The sequence below is a fragment of the Poecilia reticulata genome, chromosome 16 (assembly GCF_904066995.2).
Source record: "Poecilia reticulata chromosome 16, P_reticulata-male-v2, whole genome shotgun sequence".
Taxonomy (NCBI): Eukaryota; Metazoa; Chordata; class Actinopteri; order Cyprinodontiformes; family Poeciliidae; genus Poecilia; species Poecilia reticulata.
Genome location: NC_088845.1, coordinates 3,500,932 through 3,515,602, shown reverse-complemented (window position 1 = coordinate 3,515,602; position 14,671 = coordinate 3,500,932). Strand labels below are relative to the sequence as shown.

The following is a 14,671-nucleotide window of genomic DNA, read 5'->3' as shown; positions in this document are numbered from 1 at the left end:
TTTCAGAGCAGTTAGTGAAGCTATAAACATCCCGCTGTTCTGTTGAAAATGTAGAACATAATGTCAGTAACTCACAAATATCCAATCTGTCTCAGTTTGAGACACTTTTTACAGGCTAATCAAGCAAAGGGAATCCATAAAAGTGACAATTTAATCTGCAAAATGCCAGCTGTATAAACATGTATTAACTCTGGCTCTTGTCTGCTAAATAATCATAATTTCGCAGCTTCCTATCTTAAAAATAACATTCATAGCCCAGAGGCAATCAGTAGTCACATTAAGCTGAAGGGAATGTGTATTGATTTTATTAATGAGGAAGTATGACGAGTCTGAACGCCCTCCAGGGTCGAGGGCATCTGGTCAGAGAGGTTCATCCATCTACTTGCTCCGATGTCTCTTTAACGCTTCGAAGCTTTAACACAAAACTGTATAAAACTGAGCCAGTACACTTAAGGAAAACAATATTTCTGTTGTTTTCGCGTGTTCAGGTAGGGCATCCATCAGTAAAGACAGAGACTGGTTTAAAGTGAAAAAATGTTTTTAATGTTCATTTCTAGAACCTTCTTAAATAATGCATTTAATTGTTTGTTTTGAGCTTTCAGAGGTTTATCACCGGCTTCCCACACACACCATTCCCCAGGGGATTGTGTGGGGACATTGTACCATTTTCATTTTTACAGCAATTGTTGTTTGGTTACAGCTAACATGCAGGCACATCCTTCAAAAAAGGCAAGATATTATTATCTTTCTTCCAAATAAAAATTCCCCTTATTTGCCCCCACAAGTTTATGAAAAAACATATACTAATATTAGAGCTGCAAATATCACATGCCGTTTTGAATAAAAATGCCTTTTAGATAAAATATCCACTTTGGAAAATGATTCATTTTTAAAGACGCAGTATTTTATTTTTATTTTTATTATTTAAGATAATGATAAATATAAAGGAGGATGGATATTAAAAAAGGGCTGCACAGTGGCGCAGTTGGTAGAGCTGTTGCCTTGCAGCAAGAAGGTTCTGGGTTCGATTCCCGGCCCCGGTCTTTCTGCATGGAGTCTCCATGTTCTCCCTGTGCATGGTGGGTTTTCTCCGGGTACTCTGGTTTCCTCCCACAGTCCAAAAACATGACTGTCAGGTTAATTGGCCTCTACAAATTGTCCCTAGGTGTCAGTGTGTGTGTGCATGGTTGTTTGTCCTGTGTGTCTCTGTGTTGCCCTGCGACAGACTGGCGACCTGTCCAGGGTGACCCCGCCTCTCGCCCAAAACGTTAGCTGGAGATGGACACCAGCACCTCCTGACCCCACTGAGGGACAAGGGTGAAAGAAAATGGATGGATATTAAAAACAAAACAACACAGATTCCAACCTCTGGACAAGGAAAACAGATCTAAATCACTTATTACTTTTACTGCAATATATTACATATGGACTTTAGAGGAATAAAATAACACATGACAGGGAAAAACCATGCATGGGAAAAAAGTTGCTCTCTTGCTGTGGCTACATGGTTCTAAACTGATTAGTTCTTGTGTGGAAATGCTTATTTTTTAACATTTAATTTGTTTAGATTGAAGTTAAAACTAGGTGGATGTTTGAATCAGATTGCAGTTAATCACACTTCTGAAATAAATGGTTTGCCAGAGATTATGTATGCATATTTGTCCATAATAAGGTTAAATTTTAATTTGGCAGATTCTCAAGCACATAATGACCTGTGCAGAATTGTGTACATAAACCAATCATTGCAAAAGAAAACAAAAAAGCTTGCATTTTGATTTAAAATGACTGTTTATTTGATGATATTTCCTTTAGTCTGCCCATTCCTTGAAACTTCAGCATCAAAGTCCAGGCAGTCAGTCATTAGTCAACCTGTTTAAATATTAGAATTATAATCAAGATCGCTGAAATTTTCAGTGGCACGCAATGGATGCTTCACGGTGCATTTTAGACCATAATTTATGCTGCGTGAATTATGCAAGGCACAAGCACAAAGAGCAAAACAATTTTCACTGGAACAAAATTGGCTTGCTTAGCTTAACAGCAGGCTTGAATTTATATTCAAATGAGTTGTCACATAAAATTCACATAATGCAAGAATGACACCAAGAACTGAGCATCCAAATTTATTCTACAACCTGGTTACTTCTGGGGCATGTGGAGAGTGAAGTTCAAAATATCAGAGAGATTAACCAGACCAGAGGTGATAGGAACTGACATGACACAACAAATAAACACGAATACATCAACAATGTGCAATATGCAAAACAACCACCCTTCCTTTTGTATTTTTCATTCATGAATGTCAATTTTAGGATCAGCTTTCCAAAGGTTTGAGTCGACTAAGTAAAGAGGTTTCAATCCGTGCAGAACATTTCTGTATGGTCAATGGTCCTGCATTGAAAATCGGATCTTCTTTTATGCCACCTTCCATTTCTGCACCGCTGCTTGAAGAGAAAGTCCTTTAAAAACTGACAGTAGGTGTAGAAGTGTATCTGAAGTCCGTCTTCAATCTGAAATGGTCCAACTATCTCATCTTGCTAACAGCTATCCATCAGTGGTTAGGTCTTTCTTTCTTTGGTTCTGCTCCTAAGCACCAACTATCTCCTACTTCTGGATACTTGAGGTAGATTGAAGTTCTGATGACTATGGAGGATGATGGGTAGCAGCAGCTTCATGTTTAACCTCTCTTGGGTCTTTTGTAGGTGATTTTTGACTTTTCTTCTCCACGTTTTTTATCCCTTCCAGCATATCAATGATTGTTCAGTGAAAATCTCATGCAAATATATAAAACTCTGTAAAACACCTGTCACAGTGGGATGTTGTTTGTAAAGTTACACAGTCAAAAACTGTAATACTTTCTTGACAGGGTGTGCATAAGCCTGACATGACACTGTCATGAAGATCGAGTCTTTATGAATATCCAAGTTTTAATGCAACTTTGCATTAAAAGTGTCATTATCTACCAACTGACAGTCGATCATTAGAGAAAAAAAATTGAGGTTAATTTTTTAAAATCATATTTTCACTATGTTCTTCATTCATTTATAGAAGTTGAATTTATAAATGAAATGCTTAGTTGGCAAACCAAATGTTTAGTATGAAGATTTAGTTAGCTGACTAATACTTATTAGTATTTCTCCACCAGCTTTGATAAACAGCTCAAACTAAGTCAGATTAGATGAAGAAATTTTACCACAGATTTTAAACTGGACGTTTAACTGGATCTGTTTGACTGGGGCATTGTAAAACAAGAAAATGTTTTGCTCTCAACCTTTGGAACTGCAATCCTCAAGGGCTGGTGTACTACAACTTTTAGACACGTCTCTGCATCAACGCACCTGAATAACACAGGTAACTTTTCTTTAAGGGTATCAGAGTAAAAGTGGTGGAATACTCATATATCCCCCACTTGATTAATTGCAAAGTTTTTTGAAAACACGTTTTTCCTTCCACTTCATGATTGTACATAACTTTGTGTTGGTCTATCAGACAAAATCGCCATAAAATACATAGAAATTTTATGATACTTATACAGTATATGTTATATTAAGAAGAAGCAAATGCAAATCTGTAAACTGAAACAGATTAAAAACAAGACTTCAAAAACAATAATAGATCAGAGCTTTAATCAATAATTTATTCAAATATACTGCTAGTTTTTAATCACACACAGAAAAAAATATTTCATTTTCTTTGTGGTTTTGTCAGGTTGAAACTAATAAACTAGTTTTGTTTTTTATTTCTATCCACAGCACCTCTGGGTTGACAGCAGCTGCAGAATCCAGTTTACCTGAAGTGAGACAGACTGTAACAGCGACACACAGTGAGTCAAGTCTGAGTGTGTTTGTGCAGCAGGCCACTTCAGACTGCGCTCCACTGCGGTAATTTGTATTGTTCATAGATAAAATGGTTTGTATTTGACGCTGCCTCCACTCACATAATTTGCCTTATTATCCTGAGATTCTGTTCTTTTGACTGAGTGTCGCTCCTTTGTGTAGGATCTTCAAAATCTGGGAGGAAAATGGCATCAGAGCATTTGGGTTATTTTGGTTTTTTTGCAAATGCAGCCTGGAAGGATTTGCAGAGATTCTCCTAAATATGTTATAAAGTGTCTTACTTTTAGAAAACACTCTGCATGATGGTGAAAACTAACACGTTTAAGACTGAGGAGTATGGTTAGGTCAGGAGCAGCGTCTCGTGTAAAAGCTGCAGTCTGGTTTGGATGTGGGGAAACAGATGTTTACTAATTTTCCCAAAAGGAAACAGGCTCTTATTTTTTTATGTTTTGAGTACTGCAACAACAGATAAATAATCTTTATCAAAAGATCAAAAACAACCCACATTTTGAAACTTTACAATTAGCACGTTTAGTAATTTTTCTGATAATTTGTTGAGAACTGGAAGAAATTATAAATTTTAAGACAAATAATGAGATTGAGATGAAATGCTTGACAGCTAGAAAAACCTCAAACGGCTGGATTTTATGTTTGTTTTTTCTGCTTTTTAACAAAAACTGCTAATTTTTTACCAGGTTGCTACATAACTAAACCATTTCTATGAAATCTGAAAAGTAATAGAAATAAAGGCATCATATTGTTGGGTTTCTCTGGATCAATAGTTAACAAAATAAGCTAAGTGGCGCCAATTTTCCAGGAATATAAATCCAATCAAGTCTTAAAATTTTAAATCAATGAAAATGATGGACAATCAGGTCACATAGAGGGCAGTTGAGATTAAAAAGCATTTAATTACTGCAGCATTTGCTCTCCAGAGCCCTGTGTGTCTCTGTTAGAGCTCCATATCTTTCCTCCATCTGTTTTCTAGGAAGAAAAAACTCCAGATACAAAGCTGATGGAGTGAGAACCAGCCAGCTGGGGTTTGTAGTTTCTCTGAGTGTGAGGATGTCAGTGCCAGTGCTCTTATTTCACCAAGTCTGTGTGTCTTTATTAACGTGCTGTTTAGCATTCTGAGAGCAGAATCTCAGTAAGTAAAGTCTCTGAGTGCCAGTCCTGCAGGTTGCTTAGAGTCAAACTGGTTGAACTGGGACAGGGGGCAGCTGGAATCAGTAGGTCTTCTTCCAGGAACGGAGGTACAGCTGGAAGGGCAGCAGAGGGTTTCTGCTCAGCAGGCTCTTGTGGAAAACATCAAAATCAGCTTTCCTGACTCTCTGCAGATAGTCCTCCAACACGACCTGGAGCACAGAGCAAAACAAGCACAAGCTGGTTCATGCCTCACATCCTCAAAGATGACTGTTTCTGAAACTTTCAGCACTTTTTAGACTTTTTAGTCCTGATCTACTAATTTTTTTTGTGTATAAAAACAGATAAAAACTTGATTTCATTTATAAACAGCAGTCAGTCAGTGGGCCACCAATCACTGTGGAGCTTCAAAAGCAATGAGTCTCTATTTGTTTGGGACTCTTATTTTGATCAAAATAAATAAATTCCACAATGCGTTTGAAAAATACACATTATTTGGGAAACTTGACTTTCAAAGCAGTAAAAATACTGTTGGCTGTCTAGTTTCTACAAATTAAATTATTGTCACATAGATCAGTATTTTTAAACCTTTTTTGAGCCAAGGTACATTATTTTAATTGAAAAAATCTCGAGGCACACCACCAACCAAAAATGTAAACAAAGATACTCTGTAGCCGCCTATGTTACATATATAGTCATTCTTATCAAAGTCTCTTGAATAGGAATCAAATAAACACAAAAAGGCATTTTTATCACATTTTACATTTCTTATTTCAAATTGCACTTAACATGTGCACTTCAAAAATACACCTGAACAGTGAAACAACACTGGTGTTAAATTTAAAGAAGTTGTAGAAAACTTCAAAGTGTTTTACAAACTAATCCACAAGCATCTTATAGCCAGAATACAGAAAATATTTCTTATTCTGAAAGAAGCAATAATATTTGGGAAACATTTCACTTCAGATTCACTGTTTCAATATGAAGAGTTGCATGTACAAAATGTCAATATCTGTATATTTTACCCATCTAGTGTGAAACCTGTGCATGTTTGGATGAAAACAGCTGATTTCCTGGCAGAAATTGAAGAAAGACGAAGCTCGTCCTCCACAACTCTCAGTCTCTCTCTGGTTTTAGTTTTTATAGTTGCCAGGCTTCAGAAGCTCATTTCACACAGATATGTTGTGGGAAATGGACCCATGTCCTTTCCAACCCAACTACTGCTGAGCTTATCTGTCTTTTCCATCACTGTCGTCACAGTCTTGCTAGATACGATGCTCTCACCGCTCACAATTTTGACTTCTAATGATTCACTTCCTGCTAGAGAGCCCCCTAGTGGTTGAAGAAAAATACACAGCAAAGCCACATCGGGCTACAATCCTCATGGTTCAAAGCTTAGAAAAAAAGTAGCAGCTTATAGTCTGGAAAATGCGGTACCGTAGGTGAAATTGAATAATTTCCACGGCACACCTGATGATCACTCACGGCACACTAGTGTGCCGCGGAACAGTGGTTGAAAAACACTGACATAGATGTTGCCATGTTGGTTACACTGCAATGCATCCTGGGTAGATAACATAGGCTAGGTGCAGCGGTAGCTCAGACTAGCCAGAACAGAAATGTATGTGCAAAAATGAAAAAATGAGAAGGACCGAATTGTTGAAGAGGAGAGATTTTGCCAAAAAGGAGACTGTATTTGTGCTGCTGCTAATTGGAAATGCTAACCAAAATAGAGAGCATATGCTGTAAAAAGCTACAATGTTTTGGGACCTAAACATTTAAATATATTAGAATGGGCTTGTTACAAAGACTTAAATATGCTTCACTATGTATTTAAACATCCTATTTGTTTAGCTTTCCTATTAGCTCAACGCGTCATTGGCCCGGTATGGTGAAAAAATGTCAACCTCTGTAGTCAAAAGATAAAATAAAGATAGATAATTTTAAAAAATTTAGTTTTTACATATCACAAACTACAATTTTTGGAGATTAATAGATAAAATACAACATATTTAGTCCAACAGGTTCAACTAGTCACGGATTCCTTTAAATTGAAGATCATAAAAGCTCTAAAAGAATTAAAATTCTGGGTTATTTCTCAAGAAGAGCCCCATTGAAAAAAGGAAATAAAACACCCAGGATTTACCAAGAATGAAACCTAGAGCCTGTGTGTGAAGACGGATGAGCCTCAGACGGATTTCCATCAAAGGGCAACTGAGCAGTCACTGCATACATCATCATGTAAAAGCATAGGAGGACGAAACCAGAAAAGAGCCACTCGTTAAGGTGACCCCTGCAGACAAACTGTGATTGCAGTGCATTTCTAACCTGTTTTTTTCTGCATCAGGGGTTAGGGGTCTTAAAATGATGAAAGGAATGAATAAAGCAGGAAAATAAAAACCGTTTTTCAGTGAAAAGCTTTTCCCAGAGGCCGTAGCGTCTCGTTTCTGTTCAGAAGCGAGAGTATTTTAATGATAAAAGACACACATGCATTTTCCTGCAACAACATGAGATTAGTTAGTATTTGGAAACATTTTATTTGAAAAGCTGAGTATATGGACTTCAAATGTTAAAAAGGAAAAACAAAAACATGTCAAACCTAAGACAGATTTTGTTTCCACCTTAAAAATAGAAACTTATTCAAAGCTGAAATGTTACCATCTCCTTTTGTTTCTTTAACCCAAGAACGACAGGATAAAGCTTGTTGCTTTTCTCCTCTTCATCCTTCTCACCAACGTTATGCTCAGCTTTCATTTAGCTCCCCAGCAAAGAGCGCGCTGTGCAGAAACACGTTACGGACATTCTTTATTCTGGCTCTCAGGTGTTTGTTCCTCCATCCCCCGTGTGTCTCTGAACAATTTGGTGGTAATTCAGAGGCTAGAAGGCCTTCAGAGGCAAAAGGTTTTTTTTCTATTTGGGCACATGGAAACAGGAATCCACCTACACACTGTTTGAGGAGGCTTTTCTGCTTTATTACAGCAGATTTGAAAAAATGTGCTGGGTTCTTTAAAGAAATGCTTAAATCAAATAGATTCTGCAGATCGTAGCATCTTTTTAAATTGTTTTTCTTAAATCTTCGATATGCATCCTCAGGTCTAACGCGGTCGTTCTTCATGTTGTTTTGAAATGAAAGAGTCGGTGTGATTCATGTCCTCTAGTCTTCACTGGTCCTCCTCATTTTATTTTTTTGTTCACTCTGCCTCACTGATCCAAACCTGCAGTTCATCTGAATCTAATTTTTAGGACACGAAGACAGCAATGCAGACTGTGCCTGCTTTCCATGTGGCTCGCTATCAGGAACACAAATAGACAGCAACACTCCCACATATGCATGAAGGGGCCTTTTTGCTGCTTGGAGAAGATCCACTGCAGAGTCATTCAGGAGGGAGAGTCCATTTTTCTGCTCCACCTCGTAGCTGCAGCAGGTTGGTGACGGATCATCATTATGGACTCCATAGAAATGTTTTATCCACCTGCAGAGAGCAGCCTCTGAGGTTGACTTCATGCATACCAGCCCTGTTTGGTCTGCTTTAATCAAACTCTGACTCATTTGCCTTAAAAGTCCGATTCGTTTGGGAAGTTGTCGTCCGGTTTGCCGAAAAACCTAAATCTCGGTTCGGTTGAAGGGAACTCCTCATTCATTAAATGAAACCTCTCTGACATATTGCAGATATCTGATATTTACCAATACACTATGTAAAAGCATGAAACACAAATAGGAACAAGATTAAGATAAACACTGGTTGTTAATATCGATCCAGTTTTACTTATCGGACTGATGCTGAGGGTTAAAAAGTCATATTGAAGGCACTGATTGGCTTCCTTAGGATGTTTATAGGTATAATACTCTTAGTGTATGTAACCTTCTTAATCTAAAAGTAATAATCTTTAAAACATTTACCTGCCTTTTTGCCCTGAATATTTGAAATTAGAGATTATTTTTGTAACCCTAACTGATTGAAAAAAGAAAAAGTTTCATCTGCTTTTCTCAGACAGCAGGAAAACATATTTTTATGCTCTGTACAAATATTTTTGGATTCAGCTCCACAGACAAAAGGAAAAAAAAACTGATTAAGTTGGATTATTCTCAATGCCTTACAAATCTGGTTGTCTGCACAAAACAAGATCTGCAGTCAGCATACTGTTATTCTGACTTTCAGGGAGATTACTGAAGCAAACATCAGTGATATGAGGAAAAAAAGTGATTTTAAAATGTAAATGAGATCTTGATGAATAGCAGGGGAGTCTTATGACTTACAGTGGGAAGGAATGCCGGGGTTGCTGCTGCTGGAACGTTGTGGCTAAACGATCGGGCCTGAAGGAAAAAGCAGAACAAACTGAAATGAAAAAAACAAAAACAACCGTTTTTCCTGTGTAAGTTTCAAAAAGATTGGAAAATCACAGAAATCTCAGCTGCAACTTATGATAAAATACTGCCACTAGCATTTAAAAAGTTGAAAAAGAAAAATTCTTAACATCTCTAATAAAAGATGATGTGAATTTGCTACTGCATTTGTGCAGCTATGATACTTGAGTAACAACAGACTGAGTCAGACTTTCTAGTAATATCTGAAGGGCTCTACGACTCTATTTCTCTAAGCTTCTGAAACTGTTTTCAATCTCGTTTTGCACCTGATTATTTCAAGAGGATTCTGCTTTTGTTCAGGCACTCAACACCGACCTTTGGATCACTTAGACCAGTGGTTCCCAAACTTTTTCTCCTGACACCCCCCCCAATGGGCTCCAAACATTTTCTGGCCCCCCCTATGGATTACAAATAGCTGTCTAGTTGAACGACTTGTGCGAGCGGGGAAGTGGGGGGGAAGTCGACTTTTTTGGGGGGCAAAATGAATGTACATAGCTGAACATAGACAACATCAGTAGCCTACAGGCTACTTGTTAAGCTTAAGGTGCTGTATTGATATTAGCTAGTCATCTTTTAGCTAACATTACCTGCATCCACCAGCTTTACTCAACAGTCTGTTAGTTTGGGGGAAAAACTGTGAAAAGTTCTTTGCGTTTTGCTGGTTTGCTGCCATGATTCTAACACAAACTTGCGTAGCTCCGCACAGCAGCAGCAGGTCTCCTTCACGGCGCACAGGTCTAAACAAAGCGCGAGTGTCTTAGCGCTCATGTTGCGTTTAAAGGCAGCTCGGAAAAACAGGTTACCACATGTTAACAACGGATTAAACAGTTTAAACTGCTGATAAAAGTGACAGAGGACACAGATATGGGAAGTGTAGAAGCCCCTACTGTATCAAATTGACATAGGATTAACAGAGTTGGCCATTCTAAGGTAAAAACCCAGCACATATAGCGTTCAGGATTTTTTTTTTTTCCATCCAGACAGCTTCCTGTGCCCCCCCTACAATGGCATGGCGCCCCCCCTAGGGGGCGCGCCCCACAGTTTGGGAACCTCTGACTTAGACACACAAATGGAAACGGCATGAATAAACCAGTGTTTTGTCTGCCTGCAACAGGCAGTTTGTCAAACAGCTAAATTGTTTTTCTAGGACACTTTAAATAAAAACAAAATTTAGCCTAAATTTTGTTGAATGTACAAAAATACAACAGTATGGCAAACATAATAGTACTTAAATGCCAAAAACATCAAAACCAAACAACTATCAGCTTGACACACAGCATACCTCATCACTATTAGCGACGTGTTGGTAAAAAAAGTTGCATAAAGAGGACCAGTAAGAAAGACAGAGTGAGAATAATAAAGTAAATGTAGAATCAGTGTTGGGCACACTTTCACTAATACTGGAGCTAAAATGTTTAGTGCATCTAGTTTCCCCTAAATACTTTTATTCAGATAAATTCTAATGAGATAATTTACTTGGCTGCTTTGTAAACTTTCAGATGAAGTTCAACATCACTGCTGAAATTTATATTCATTATCTTATTTTGAAGTCTGTTCATTTCTGTCTCCTTCCCCAAAATTCTCTTTTTTAAGACACTTTTTTGAGCAAGTGGCAAGTCAGTATGGTTGAAATTAGCCCTTTAGCGCCTTAGCTTTAGCTTCCATGACTACTAACTTGTAGATAGCAGTGCCCACCACTGCCTAAAATGGACATTTTAGCCAAACCACAGGAAGAAGAAGGAAAATTATGCAACTTATTTTCTTCCAGGATTCGTTTATATTTTCCCTACTTCCATGGTTTACTGTCAGGATAATCAGTTCAGGTGCATGTTAGCCAGGAAGTTCGTTTTTTTCATCTGAGCGAAACACTTCCACGTTTGCCGAGTCTCCTACTTCATTTTTGGCAAACCCTGAAAAATGACTTTTTACAGCTTTCTTGCAACTGTCTCATTGTTTTGGAAGATTTGCAGTAGTCTGATTCGTCATGGCAGGAAGTAAACCTAATTTAGATATAATTGACCTAGTTTGATCAAGTATTGACAAGATAAAGTCAGGCCAAACAAAAGCATTGTTCTGGATAGAGGTCACCAAGTTGGATTGTAATTAAGTACTTAGGGATTTTCTCCTCTGTGAAAAGTCAAACAGTCTGCAAAATATGCAAATAGAAGCAAAATAGCAAAATAAAATCTCATCATCAGCTCCACATGGGGTGCAGGAATTAGGTTTCTACTCTGCCAGCTCACTCCTAATTAAGTCAGTTAGTTAATTAATTAGAACATATTCTTTTTAGTACAAACGTCTCATTTTTGTAAATTTTAGTCTAAGTTTGATCATGTTTTATTGCTTATGTGAATATAATAAAAACAGTTAATATAAGGAGAGTATTCCCTAATTTAGACAAAAGATTTTAATACACATTTCATCTCGTTTATCCATAACTGCCCTTCTTTCACACTGAATTATTTCTAGCAGACATGATACAAATTGATTTTTAAATCCCATTTTTTCTCTTGCAATCTGTTTTTCTTTTAACATGAGTCACTATCAACTGTGAAACAACCTGTGCAGGCCTGTTCTTTCAACGAAAATTACTTTGTATTCCCAGGAAAGGAAGAACCTGTTGGTGTGTAGACTGGAGTCTGAATTTGTGAAGTTAGCAACGAGTCCCCTGAGCTCTGCCAGCTACAGGTTTGGCCTTTTGTGGCTCAAACATGTTCCTGCACATTCTCAGCTCAACAAAGAATTTGTGGGTCCTAATAGTGTTTGTCAACTTGTTCCAACAAAGTGTTTGCAGACTGGTCTAACACACAGGCTTGCTGGAGGAAAACAGTGCATTGCTGCAACAATTGACAAATGTGTAAAGACTGGATGTAAATGTAACATCAGCAGAAGGACTGGGAAATTAGCTAACTATGTAGCGAGCTAGCTTTTTTTATCGTTGCTTTTGTATCTAGCTAGCTAAAAACAACAACAGAAGACATATTTGATGTCTTATGGTTTTTATGCACTAATGAAATGTTACTTTACTGGGATTCCTGGGAAATTTGCTTAAAACTGAAACTTGATTTTAACTTCAAAAAACAAAACATTGAAACAGAAAACCAATGGAAAACAGCACTTTGATTCCTACTTCCCAATTGCTCTCTCTAAGTGTAATTTAATGTGATTTAGCTTCTAGCAGAATTTCCTAATAGGTGCGAACAATGAGCAAACAAAATTAAAATACTTAGTGTTTGAACAGCTGCATAATGAAAAAACCTCCATGAGGACAAAAATCATTAAGGCGTGCAAGTGGAGACCAAAACATTAGCTGCAAACTCTTAGGAGAAACATAATAGTAAACAGAAGATCTTTGCAGGACATTTTGAGTCATCCACAGCGCTGCAGGTGCAAGCTGCAACCCACAGCATGCCGGAGCATGAGTCACCAGCAGTGGTGGGAAGTAACGAAGTACAAGTACGTCGTTACTGTACTTAAGTACAATTTTCGTGTATCTGTACTTTACTTAAGTAAAGTACAGATATGTATCTGTACTTTACTTAAGTAAAGTACAGATACAGTAAGTATCTGTACTTTCTACTTCACTACATTTCTACAAAACTGTCGCGTTACTCGTTACATCCAAGTCGCATTGTGTTTTTTTTTCCCGTTAAAATGTGAAGTTCAGGGTCTTAAGGTGGCGCCGTAAAATCCAAGCAATAACGTGACTTAGTGTCTGTTGTCACCCATCGGCTCCACCTTTACTCGCACGCGGAGCTCCAGACATGCGCAGTGGTTTCCTCTGAGCGTCAGTAATATAATAGCGCTGCATAAATCATAAGATATGGCGACATGCAAAATCAGCAGTTCTTCGCTTTCACAGACGGTGGGACTTCGTCCAATTTTTAATGTCACTTGGAAGGAAAGCTTAAAGAAAGGTAAGCTCCGTGGACGTGATGCTAGCAAAGCTAGCTGTATTTACTGAAACACATGTTGGATCTGCGATGACTGACATGTCGCAGATATGGGACAACGCTGTGACCAAAGTGCAATATTGTAATATGACATTCATGGTCGATCCGATTCTTCTGGACGGATCTTGACTAAGTCCTATAGGACTGAAGCCTCACTGAGAGCCGTTCTTTGTTCTTGTAATCCTCTGCGTAGACTGCAATAGCTATTTTATTTCATTAAAATATCTTTATATTTAATTGGTGAATAAATAAAACAAGAACGTAAGAACACAGAGCATGCTCATTGCTCTTTGTTTTCATCACCTGTCATGGTGGCAGACGTTGCAGCAGGAGGGAGGATGAGAACAGTCAGTGCTCCTTCTGCTTGGTTACTTCTTGCTTATTGGGCCTTGGACAGTGTTCATAGTTGAGCGTTGTTAATTGCTATGTTTAATGGTGCAGACAATTATTATTTCTGACATTGGCAATATGGGCAACCGCACAGGGCGTTATTTCTTTAGGGATGGCAGGAGACCTCTGTGGATTGTGGCACAGAGATGAAAGCAAAACAGAATGAAGAAGAGTTTGAATTGATACTGGTTAAATTTATTTCAGCTCTAAGTATTTAATATCTAGGTGGGAAAGTGAATCTTTCAGATCAATTTGAGAAGCAGTTTTGATAGGTGCACTAAATTTTATTGTCATGTAGCACGGGGTGCTGGTTTTGATTTGGTCTTGGGTTCAGTGGTCCAGACTACAACTCTGCTACGTGGCTCCTTGGTTCCATGTCCTCCTGTGCCAGTTGGATTTCTTTCAAAATAAATGTGTGGCAAAAAAGTGAAGTTCATGTTATGTTAGGACAGGAGACGAGATGTTTCCATCCCTGAAATTATGATGCATAGAATCATATATCTAAGTCTAAACTATATTACAGAATAAACGCAATAAAAACATGTTTTATCTGTGGCATATGATCATATGATCGGTACACTTAATGATATTAGTGATTAGGCAATGCATTCAGCAAGTACTTTTACTTTTAATACTTAAGTATTTTTAAAAACCAGTACTTTTTTACTTTTACTTAAGTAAAATGTTAATGTGATACTTTGACTTTTACTTGAGTACATTTTTGTCTGTGTATTTGTACTTTTACTTAAGTACATTTTTTGAGTACTTTCTCCACCACTGGTCACCAGTGATGTTAATTTTAAAAATACAAAACCTATCCCTGCTGTTCAAGTGGCGTAAAAAGTGCGGGAAGAAACTAAAGTGCAGTGGATGTGAACGAGCTGAACGAGCAGCTTTAGCAAAGGATTCACGTCCAATCAATGGTGACATCATTGGTGAAACAAATTAAGATTTTCCTTGTTGAAAGTAATTCAGATCCTCCC

General features: G+C 37.8%; 1 protein-coding gene across 4 annotated transcripts in view; it reads right to left on the bottom strand.

The window, feature by feature from the left end:
- Positions 1–2,110: 2,110 nt before the first annotated feature.
- ndufaf6 (NADH:ubiquinone oxidoreductase complex assembly factor 6) overlaps positions 2,111–14,671 on the bottom strand; it is a 24,284-nt gene continuing 11,723 nt past the window's right edge. For all 4 annotated transcript variants that reach the window (XM_081597181.1, XM_008430793.2, XM_008430792.2 and 1 more), the window contains exons 8-9: positions 9,238–9,294; positions 2,111–5,191 (exon numbers count right to left, since the gene is read on the bottom strand). In XM_081597181.1, the coding sequence (XP_081453307.1) occupies positions 5,063–5,191; positions 9,238–9,294 (186 nt within the window). In that variant the 3' untranslated portion in view covers positions 2,111–5,062. The remainder of the gene's footprint in view (positions 5,192–9,237; positions 9,295–14,671) is intronic.